At 34.8% G+C, this 12,635-nt stretch overlaps 2 protein-coding genes across 2 annotated transcripts; both read right to left on the bottom strand.

Annotated features, from left to right (window-relative positions):
- LOC117030945 (olfactory receptor 52A1) lies at positions 1-939 on the bottom strand. The gene has a single exon (XM_033121212.1). It carries the CDS (start codon positions 937-939, stop codon positions 1-3), a length of 939 nt encoding a protein of 312 aa, XP_032977103.1.
- A 5,477-nt stretch (positions 940-6,416) lies between these two features.
- LOC117029715 (olfactory receptor 51I2) lies at positions 6,417-7,382 on the bottom strand. Its single transcript, XM_033118915.1, has one exon. The coding sequence runs from the start codon at positions 7,380-7,382 to the stop codon at positions 6,417-6,419; it is 966 nt and encodes a 321-aa protein (XP_032974806.1).
- Between the last annotated feature and the right edge of the window lie 5,253 nt (positions 7,383-12,635).

Genomic DNA, 12,635 nt, shown 5'->3' with positions numbered 1-12,635 from the left:
TTATGAACAGAACATTTTTACCACATAAATGCGAATCTGCTTGGTCTTTGCACCATAGACGAGTGGATTGAGAAATGGAGGGACCAGCAAGTAAATACTAGAAAAGAGGATATGGATATAAGGGGGGATGTGAGAACCAAACCTGTGTGTGAAGAAGGAGAAGAAGGCAAGGAGGTAGAACTGTAGGAAGACACAGATGTGAGCAACGCAAGTACTGAATGCTTTCAACCTAGCCTTCTTCTGGGGCAAACGAAAAACTGTGATAAATATCTGTACATAAGACAGTGTGATGAATGTGAGGTCAAACCCTGCAACAGTGAAGGCCACAAATAAACCATAGATTTTGTTAATCCGGACATTTTCTGCAGCAAGTTTCACAATGGCCATATGCTCACAGTAGGTGTGAGAGATGACTGTTGTGTGATAAAATTGAAACCGGCACTTTATCAGTACTAGGGATGGAGTTACTAGAATGGCACCCCTGAGGGTTAGCGCAGCCCCTATTTGGGTGACCAGCTGGTGGGTGAAAATGGCAGCATGTCTTAGAGGATAACAAATAGCCACATAACGGTCCAGGGCCATGGCCAGCAGGATGCCTGACTCTATGCTCTGAAATGTGTGGATCAGCCCCATTTGAAGCAAGCAGGTATCAAAATAAATCTCTGGTACATGAAACCAGAAGATTCCAAGCATCTTGGGCACAACGCTGGTACTAAGGGCAATATCTGTGATTGCTAACATCCCCAGGAAAATGTACATAGGCTCATGGAGGCTACGTTCCAATTTGATGATGATCAGAAGTAAGAAATTTCCAATCATAGCAATGAGATACACGGCACAGAAGGGAATCCCAATCCAGCACTGCACAGACTGTAGGCCTGGGATCCCTATGAATGTCAACATAGAAGGCATGAAAACTGTGATGTTGGAAATGGACATAGTATCTTTGGGCCTCCTGATACAAACAAAAGAGGTTAGTAGTACTAGTGTTCCTCTTTTACTTCCTATTTTTATCCAAAGTCATCATATGAAGTCTGTGTGCTTTGGGTAGAACTCTAAGATCATATCATTCATCTCATTGATACTGTTGAGGGAAAAGACAGATCCATAGAGACACATCCCTGTTTTCAGGAAAAGGCATCCACAAACACTGTAATACAATAAGATGTTTTGTGCATGGCAGGCCAACTGCATTAGAACCAGGAATATCACCTAGAAAAGGCGTTAAACTGCTGACCTGTCCATCATTTCCTTTCCAGACCTGTGGACAAAAAAAAAAAAATTAGACTTGTTTATTTTGCTTGGAAATTGAGTTTGACGAATCTCTCCATATCCCACATTCCAGCTATCTTAGTATTCTAGTTGCCTTTAAGTAAGGAATAGTTGTTTTGGACGAGCAAATTTTCAGACTCTGACTATTATAATAGTGTAAAAGCCTCACTATGAAAGAGAAAGTTGACACCCAAGATCATAACATATTTATAACTCTCTCTATATATATCTATATTATCTGTATCTGTGTAAGACTGGATGTTCTTTCAAAATAATGTGAAGGAAGAGCTTTAGAAAAGATCGTTCAAATCCATGTACTTTTGTAAAGTCTGGGTCAAAGTTCCTTGCTACTTTTTACATTGCTAGTAAAACTGTATTCTATTTTGCCTATATACAGCTGAAATCCTTAAAAGTAGATGTTTGCATAAAATAACTCAAATTCTATAATACACTGTGCAGAATATCTAGAGGGGAGGAATCTCTAGGAGAAAGGAAACTGACAGCAACAATGTAGAAGGGCAAGAGGAGCATTCTTGACAACTACAGGATGTTGGGAAATGGGTAGCTTAGTCAGAAGAGGGTCTCGTTTCTTGGGTTAAAATGTTCAGAGCTATCATTAGCGAGACATTTGGCCAATTTAGGCTCATTAATTCTTAACGAACTATAGATAATTTGGAACACACATCATTTTGTGAGCTCAGGCATAAAAGGTAACAGAAAATAAAGGGTAAATACAGGTTTCTTAAAATGAATCAAATACTACATATAGAACTAGAAACAGAAGACAGAGGGCAGAACTCAGGATACAAGAGATGATTCGGGAGAGGAGTGTAGAGCAACTGAAGAGAATTTAATGACTTCTCAATTCACTGATTACTGAATTATCTGAAAACTTAGTCTCTTATGCCTTATATGAAAATTCCCTGATCATAATCATTACTTTTTATATTACATAGTTTGAAGTAAAAAATTCTCAAGCCATGCATTAGAGAAGTGTTTGTGATTTTGTGAAAAATAGGGTTAAATTATTTCATCTTTTTGTAGACTTTTCAATAAAGTTACTTTATGTCATCAAGCTAATGATCAGTTAACTTTGTACTGAATGTCACTGAATATGCTAGTAATTCAAGAAGCAGCTGTAGTTTATGCACCAAAACCTCAAATGAAGAAATCAAGTCAGCAAGTGTCATTCTATGACAAGAAGCCTCTATCAGCTGATATATTTGGGATAGATAAGTCAGTCAACTCAGTATTTTGATTTCCATAGGTTTGCTCTTCAAGGCTTAATTCCATGACACCCCAATCCATAGATCACTGACTATATAAGGGGTAAAATTTTTCTCCCTCAAATGTAATCAGAATTAGAATAAGAATCTTTTAAGAACAATCATAATAAATTATTCAAGAATAAAGAGCTGACATGTGAGCATTACCTGACAGAAACTGAGAGTGGGATGGCAGGTGGGAGAGTAGGTATTTCAGAAGTGAGTACAGAACTGGTGGGATGTAGTCATTATTATTGGAAAAGATGGTAATGAACAATTATAGGGATAAACTTGGGAAAAGTGAGACTTACCAATTGTTGTTGGGAACCAGTTCTGTTCTTACCAGGTACCTGAACTGTATCGTCAGTTCTTCATATCACTATCAAGCATCAGTGCTTTTCTCCTCCTGAGATATTCTGGTCTCAGTCCTGTGTGTTGTGTGTTCTTCATTACCTTTTCTTTCTATCTTCACCCTCTGTAACAGCATCCAGTCAATGTCTTGAACTCTAATCCATTTGCTGCTGGAGCCATCTGCCAAAATGTGGATATCCCTGGGACAGCCTTTCATGCTTTTCTTTTGTCTCTGCAATACAGACACTCTGCCTCTTCTACAAATCTGAGATCACGTTGGTGCGTTCATCCTTCACCAAAACTCATGGCAAGGTCTATTATTCAGGGGCACAGCATAAATTTATTCAACTTACCTTGGAGAAAAAAGCTGCTAGCCACCAACTTTAATATTCCTTAATGAATGTGTGAAGGAGGAATTATGAATATGGAATCCACGAGGGACCCAACGGATTTTAATTAAGTCCTTTTGGGTTCATCCACACGTAGTACACCTGAAATCATTTCTACAACTTGCAGACATCTTTTCTTTTTTCTCACAGACTAAATGCAGAGAAATGAATACACACAAGTTTTCTTTTTATAAGCTACATTATTTTTTTTCTGTCTTCCTTTGAGAAAAAAAAAATCTAAAATTTTTGTAGACATGTTCCCCACCAATGAATTCTATTTAAACAAATATCCTTGTGTCCCCTCCTTTCACTAAGGTACTTCTGGAAAGGAAAATCTGTATCCATAAGTGTTCGTTTATTACACGTTGACCTTTAATTCTCTTGCAGTCTCATTGTTCAGTTTTTTGTTTTTTTATTTCATTGAAGCTATTTTTGTAAGTTCAGTAACTTCTCAAAATGATAACTATGATGGACCTTTTAAAACCCTACCATACTGAGCTTTGAACAAATTTTTGCACATTTGACTAAATTTTTTCCACCCCACCCTTATACCTTTCCCTCTCCTCTATTCCTCCTCTTTTCTTTCAAAAAGCAGTTTTTATATGCCTCATATATGTGAAGGAATGTTGTCAAGTACTCTTGATGGAAAGAAAAAAAACATATGACATAAACCTTCAAATTTTTAGAAATACGGGGAGACAAGTTAGTATATGTTTTATCATGAGAACAAATGATAATTCTAAGGAAGACTTATATACATGATAGCTTTCTCCTTAACATGTTTTCCCTGGTATCTGTAATAGATTTTCTTTTATATACCTAGCCTTAAGAGGTACTTGATATAGTAATGTTGAGATGTTGGCAAATTTAGGAAGAATGCTTTCAGTGAGATGGAGGATGGCATTCACAATGGATTTCAAAGAGAATAAGAGACAAGGATGAAAGGTCAAGGGATCCTAAATACTCTTTCCAGAAATTCTTCCATGAAGGAGCATAGCACAACATTACCGATTTCTGTTGAATGGAATTGATTCAGAGGCCAGCTTAGCATCTGAGCTAATCTTCAGCCTATTCTTCAGTCACCAACAAACAATTTAGATTAGTTTACCATTTTGATTTACTCCTCTCCTCCTCTTCTATTGATTTTATTTAAATTTTGGTGTTTCCCAAAGTTCTATCCTGGGTTCTTTTCATATCCTCAAACTATACAAATTTGCTAGTGATTCTATCTACATAAAATAATTTAGTTATCACTTTCAATATGGCAACTTCTTTAAAAATATGTCCAACTTAGATTCTCACTGTATCCTTCACTCTGTTTCAGATACATAGGGCCTACATATCTAATCCAAACTTCAGTTCATACTACATATCCTTTGAAAAACTGTCCTTGAGCACTTCATTTACCTAGAGGATGGGTAAACAATTTTTTCCACTTCATTATAATATTTCAAAATACCTTCATACCTTAGTCATATCTATATTTTTCTTTTCTTTTCTTCTTTTGGTTAGACTACTGAATATTCCTTAAAACATCATCAATTCTAATTTCTTTACCAAAAATAAAATTCATATATATTCATTATGAAGCACATATCAATCTGACAATCTAGGTATTGAGCAGAGTAAAATCAATTATACATATTTTCGGTCCATCTCTTATTTTAACAAAGCTATAGTTAATTAAGAGAATCATATTGCCACAATCACTGACAACTCATAGGAAATACAGAGTCAAGAAATTAATGCCCACATAATGTCAATTGATTCTCAAAAACAGTGTAAAGGTAATTCAATGGAGGAAAAAAATAGTTCTTGTTTGTTTTACAAATAATGCTGAAACAACTGGATATCCACATACCTTAAAATGAATAACATATAATAAAACATTATAAATAACATTAAGTTGCTATTTTTAAAGTTTCTTTATTATAACCATAAGGAAATTTGACCCAGAAGATCTTAGGTGATATTTCTGATGATGTGGGGGTTTAGAAAGTAAAACAAAATCCTTTAGCAACTAGACTGGTGTTGAGATATATTTGATAAAGGTGTCTACTACCGAGTGATCCATGTTAAGCAATGCAATACTATTACAAAAGTAGGGGCGGTTTTTTTTTTTTTTTTTTTTTTTTGTCATTTCCTCTTAAAACCAGTATTTTCAGGTTGTTATTTTTTTTTTCTAACCATTAGCTCTTTAAAAATAAAGTGTTTTCCTAAAGGCAAATCTTTTCCTGACCAAATCATTCTGATCAATGGAAAGTTATCTCTGCTTCATGGCACACATTCAATGAAGACTTAATATAACACCATTAGTATTTAAAAAAAATTTAATACAAAAATTTCAAACATGTACCAAGTAAACGGACTATTATAATGAATCTCCATCTACCTATCACCCAGCTTCAATACTTATCAACACTGTGCCATTCTTGTATCTTCTATACTTCCACCCACTATGTAACCAAATAATTATTGTTTTTGGTATATTATTATTAGTAGTAGTAGTATTATTTAGAGATTTGGAGGTAAAATTGACATACATTGAAATGTGCAAATTTATCTGTACCATTTTGACTTACATCATCCCTAACACAACATAGAGCATTTCCATCTTCAAAAAAATTTCGCCATATTTTCTGTAGTCGTTCCCTTACCTGTACACCCAACAAAAGCAATCATTGTTCTGTTGTTTTTGATACTAACTTAGTTATATTTGTTGCACAACTTTATATAAAGGCAATAATACAATACACACTATTTTGTTCCTTGATTCTTTTCACTAACAGATATGTATCACTAAATTGCACATACCTGGAAACAGAAATCTCCTAGGACCCATTCTAACTATTCCTAGAAGGAAAAATAAATGAATATTCCAGGATTCTATAGACAAATGGTATCCTAAACAGAAAAAAAGTTTTGGTCTCATGTCTCTTTTGATAATGTTACTTCAGGGTAATGACATTCTCTCTTCTCATGGGGAAAAAAGAACTATTTTTCTTTTCTCCATATATTAAAGCTTATAGCTCATTCATAAACAATAACAAACTATGTAATTTCTTCCATTTGCAAGGCTAATATCCAGGCAATAGGTCTGATGCAAGTCCCTGTGTTCTCAGGGTATTGTTTGTCTTGTTTAGACCTCACCCCTTTTTCTAGGCAGTATACGAACAATGCTATTGCGAATTTCCTTGGTTTTGATGCTATAGACAATGGGGTTGACCGCAGGTGGCAAGAAGAGGTATGCATTGGCCATGACAGTCTGTAGGAGTGGAGATAAATGCTGCCTAAAGCGATGCAACAAAGAGAGGCTGATCATGGGAACATAGTATACAAGCACAGCACAGATGTGTGAAACACATGTGTTCAGTGCCTTCCACTGCCCTGCCCCAGAAGCTATTCCCAGTACTGTGTGAAGAATTAGCAGGTAAGAAACCATGATTAGCAATGAGTCCAGCCCAAAAGTGGAGGTAATCACAAACAGACCCAGGATGCTATTGGGGCGAGTGTCTGCACAAGGCAATTTGATCAGATCTGAGTGGAGACAGTAAGAGTGTGTGAGGTTGTTGTGACCACAGAAAGGAAGACCCTTCAGGAGAAAGAGCAGTGGGAACATGAGTACCAAACTTCGCAAGGCAATGGTGGCACCCATCCCAGTGATGCGGGGAATTGTCAGGATGGTTGTGTAGCGCAGTGGGCTGTAGATGGCCACAAAGCGGTCTACAGACATAGCCAGAAGAATACCTGACTCCATAAGGGTAAAAGAGTGCATGGAAAACATCTGGAGCAGACAACCACCAAAACTGATATTATGAATGCCAAAGAGGAAAATACCTAACACAGTAGGCATGGTGGAAGCAGAGACACCAAGTTCAACAAAAGCCAGCATGGCAAGAAAGAAGTACATGGGCTGATGCAAAGCAGGGTCAATCCGGATGATATGAAGAATAAGGCCATTTCCTATGAAGATGATGATGTACATCACGCAGAAGGGGATAGATATCCAGATATGCTCTGCTTCCAGCCCTGGGATGCCAACAAGGGTGAAGGTTGCAGGTGTAAACTCAATGGAACCATTGGAAATGTTACAGTGAGACTTCATTCGAAGATACTGGGAAGCACAAGGAGACTGGAAAATATATATTTATAGTTAGTTATTGTACATCAAATTCCAAGCTCTTGATAGTCAGAGTTAAGACATTTTCTTAGAATAGAGATGGGAAACTTATTTCTGAAACAAGGGCACATAAAAACCACAGTGTATGAAAGTGAAATCTGATTAGATGTATGGAAGACTATTCCTACATGGGCTACGTGCCAAACACAGAAGGCAGTGATAGAAATCTCAAGCGGGATCATTTATGGCAGTGAAATGTAGTGCTAATAAGCATAGACATGAAAATTTCATGTGGAAATTGAGAACTGAAGGACGTAGTAACTTTCTGCAGTTTGTACAAATAGCAAAAGTAATATAATAGTAATAAAGAACATTCTTGGTTCCAACAGTTAATAGATTTGTGATCTTGGGGGCATCACTTAAGTTATCGCAGATCCAGGTATTGTATATAAACACAATAATAGTGACGTAAGATGATATATGTAAATTGTTTATCACTATATTTGGACCACAGTAAATATTCAATGCACGAAATAGAAAGAAAAAATTAATGTATTAGAAAATAAGGATAGTTTCTCCCAGTTTTTAGTATTTTTCAATGTCTGTTTTTTTTTTTTTTTTTTTTTTTTTTTTTACTTACCAGTTCACTCTTTCTCCACCTGCTATCCATGGATGATGGGGAAAGTTTCTCTATATTTTACAGGGAAGTCAATGTCTCCTGCTGAAACCTGGAGTCAGGGCTGAGAGTAACACCAAAGCCATCAGGATCTCACAAGCTGAGCATGATCATGGTGTAGGGGTTCAGGCTAGGGTTCTTTATCTGGAAACAAGTTTAACACTAAAATTCTACTCATCTGTAGCAAAGCTTTGGGTGATAAGGTTAGGAGTCAGAAATGGAGTGTAGGATAGGGTACAGGGATGGAGATGGTGAGTGAAGTCTTCCTCTCATATCGGGCTGCGGCCCTTGATTAGGTATAGAAACAGTGGAGTGCTACTAAGTGTTTAACAATCAGCTCTCTGAATTAAAGTGCTCTGATCTGTACCAGTTACCAATTTCTTTGGTTACATATTAGCACTGTGAGCTATTTCATGCTACCATCATCATGCCACAGGCTGTAGAACTGAGATGTTCATAATCAGCTTTCTCAAGCTGGTGTAAGCCAGGGTAACTAGATCACTGGTTTAACTACAGCTAGCTGATCCTAGATATCAGATGCTTACTTATCCAGGTGGAGCTGAGAACAGGCACGTCTATCCATTCATCCCCTTACTTGCTGTTTCCTTCCAGGTGGGCCATGGGCATAGTTCTTACTTCCCCTTATATGCACTTAGCTGGGTGGCGGGAGGCAAGATGAGACAGGTCCTGAAGGAGCAATTAACCATGAATAATTATTCTCAGAACCTTCAGCTGAATTCTAGAGAAGGTGGAGGGTATTACTGCCGCTGGTAGGCGTGCCAGGAAATATACATAAGAGTATGCATATATAAAAATAAGAAAAATATATATTTATTTTTTTAAATCGCTAATTTAGACACAGAACAACTTGTTTACATTTTGAATATATTTTTCTCTTGTTTTTTTAACTGTTCATTTTGTCATATACATGTCATACATAATTTTATGTAGTCAATTTAATATTTTTATGACATACTTTTCATTCTTAAGAAGCTATTTCATGCAACGTCAAAATAAATACAGTAATGAAGATAGAGATAGAACTATAGATAGAGATAGAAATAATACACAGAATGATAGAGATTGAGACAGTAATAGTAAAAAAGACAGCAATAGAGGGGAGAGAAAGGAAGAGAAGGGGAGAGAGAGAAAAGAAAACTTACTCCATTTAGAGTTTGCTTTGAGGACTTGGGTGATTATGGGTTTCATTTAATTATTCTCAAATATATGAGCATTTTTTCCAATACATATTAATTGGAGGTCTGATATTTTCTCTATCATTTTGAGGGACTACATATTTCATTTTAATTTTTTATATAAATATAAATCTTTCTTGACTCTTTAGTCTGCTCTTTGATCTGATTGTTTTGTCATATCCCCACCCCTATGACTATTCTGTTTTCATAATATGTAAGTCCAGATCTAATTGGTCAAGTTATTTTTTTTTAATTCTTGCTATGTTTTGCATATTTATTCTTTCAAATAAATATTATATACCAGCATGCATAAAAATAGAGCAAGACCTAAATATAAAAGCTAAACCTATAAAATTCTTAGAAGAAAATAGAGGTAAATCTTCATGAGATTGGATTTCACAATAGATTCTCAAATATGACAAAAGCATGGGCAACAAAATAAAAGAATAGATAAATTGGATTTCATGAACACTAAAAATTTTGTGTATCAAATGACATTATCAATAAAGTGAAAAGACAACCTACAAAATGGGAGAAATATTTGTAAATCATATATTTGATAAGGGTTTAATATCCAGAATACATAAAGAACTCAATTCAAAACCAAAAAAAAAACAAACAACCCAATTTTAAAAATGGGTAAAGGATTTGGATAGTCATTTCTCTGACGAACACATGAAAATGACCAATCGCATGTAAAAAATAAATAAAAACAACAATAAGTTATCACTTCACACCTACTAAAATGTCGGTAATTTTTTTAAAAAAAGAGAAAAGGAAGCTAACAAGTGTTGGCAAGAATATGGAAAAATTAGAACCATCATGTATTGCTGGTGGGTATGTAAAATGATGCAAATTCTGTGGAAAACAGTTTGGCAGTTCCTAAAAAAGTTAAGCATAGAATTGCCATATAACCCAATAACTCCACTCTCGGATATGTACCCCCCAACAAATTGAAATTAGGGACTCAAACTGATACCTGTATATAAATTGTTCATTACAGCATTATTCATAATAATCAAATGGTGAAAACAACAAAAGTGTACATCAACAGATTAACGGAAATGACATTTCTGACTTTCAGGAATTAATGTAAAATCGGGAAGCAAGATCAGATAGCTGAGAACTCTGGACAGTTGATCAGCTTTACCTACAGTGCTTTGCCTTTAAACAGTGTGTGTAACAGTACATTTTTTCAGATATGTATGTAAGACTGTTTCCTGAACAATAAGGTGTATGAAAGAAGCGTAAATAAATAATTTTCTAATTTTAAAAAAATGTGGTTTATACATACAAGTAGGATATTACACATCCATGAAACATGGATGAACTTTGAAAACATTATGTTGAGTGAAATAAGCCAGATGCCAAATGATAAGTATTGTATGATTCCACTTATATGAAATACCTAGAACAAGCAAATTTATAGAAATACGAGGTAGGTTGGAGGTTTCAAGGAAAATGGGGAATTATTGCTTAATAGGTATACAGTTTCTGTTTTGGGTGATGAAAAAGTTTTGGAATTAGATAGTGGTCATAGTTGTACAACACTGTGAATATTATTAATGCCACTGCATTGTACATTTAAAAATAGTTAATGTAAATAAATGTTGAATCATGGAATTGTACATCTGAAACTAATATAGTATTGTATGCCAACTGTACTTTAAGAAAAATTTAAAAATATTATCATCAAAGGAAAAATTCTTTTTAAAAAAGGTTAATACAGCAAATTTTATGGTACAGATATTTTATCACAATAAAAATTTGAAAACAATTTTTTTTTAAATTGAAGTGTATTAGGGTGACAATGGTTAGTAAAATTACATAGGTTTTGAAAAAACTTTTTTGAATCACCAGTAAAACATATTACAATCATATTAGTATTTTGAGTGGGATGACATTGAATTCATAGGTTGTTTTGAAGAGAATTATCATTACAATGAACAATATACCATAAGCATTTCCTACATTTATTTTCAATACATATACATTTTTAATATCACTTTGAATGAGGTCATTTTTTAATTTAACCTGAAGACCCAATATAGGTATACATTGTGAAATATACACCAAAACCAAGCCAATCAACATGTCTACGTTTTTCCTTTTCTTTTTTTTTTTCTTCTTTTTTCTTGTAGTGAGAATACCCAAGATTTGCCCTCTTGGCAAATTTCAAGAACATAATACAAGATAAACACTATAGATTTTTATGTTATTCTTGTAGAACTTTGTTGACTTTCCTACGCTTTATAAATAAAAAGCCATACCATCTGCATTATAAATAAGCAAATAAACAAATAAAAATTAACAAACCAAATTCTGATTTGTCTTTTTTTTCCAGTTCTTATATTTCTTTGATTTATATTAGTTCAAAGGTCAATTATAACACAATATTTTGCAGTAGTTTTGACACTGGGTGTCCTGGTCCTGTCTACCCTCTTCACACTTTTGGAAACCCTTTCTTTTTATTTTATTTTTATAACACTTTTTTAATTAGTTTCAGGTACACAAAACAATGTAATTATTAGACATTTATCATTTATATCCCTCACACAATGACAACCCCCCTCCCCCATCCACTATCCCTCTGACATTGCACTCAGCCATTACATTTCCACTGTCTCTATTCCTAATGCTGTACTCCTCTTCTTGTAATTATATATATATATACAATTTTATATATATATATATATATATATATATATATATATATATATATATATATATAAAATTGTAATTAGCATTCATTATTGTTCAGCTTCAGCTTCAGGTGTACAATGCAGTGATCAGGCATCTACATCATCCCTGAGGTGGTCTCCCTAACGAGACAAGTGTCCATCAGATACCCTACAAAATCTTTACAACAATATGGATTACATTCCCCAAATTGACTTTCACAACCCCGTGGCCATCTTGTGGTTACTGACTGTGCTTTCTAATTCCCCCACCTTCCCCTTTATCCCCACCCCCCTCCCATCTAGCAACACTTAGTTTTTCCTCTATGTCTCCCAGACTGTTTCTAGTTAGTTCATTCATTTATTCTTTTCTTTAGATTCCACATATAAGTGAGATCATATGGTATTTGTCTTTCTCTGTCTGACTTATTTCATTTAACTTAATGTTCTCTAGGTCCATCCATATTGTTGCAAATGGTAAGATTTTTTTTTCTTTATGGCTGTGTAATATTCCATTGTATAAATGTATCACAGTTTCTTAATCCAGTCTTCTACCGATGGGCATTTCGGTTGTTTCCATGTCTTGGCTATTGTGTATAGTGCTGCAATAAACATAGGGGTGCATAAATTTTTTTGAATTAGAGTTTTGGATTTCTCCGGATAGATACCTAGGAGTGGAATTGCTGGA

Source organism: Rhinolophus ferrumequinum, chromosome 11, assembly GCF_004115265.2.
Source record: "Rhinolophus ferrumequinum isolate MPI-CBG mRhiFer1 chromosome 11, mRhiFer1_v1.p, whole genome shotgun sequence".
In the NCBI taxonomy this organism is placed as follows: domain Eukaryota; kingdom Metazoa; phylum Chordata; class Mammalia; order Chiroptera; family Rhinolophidae; genus Rhinolophus; species Rhinolophus ferrumequinum.
This window is presented reverse-complemented; position numbering and strand designations above follow the sequence as displayed.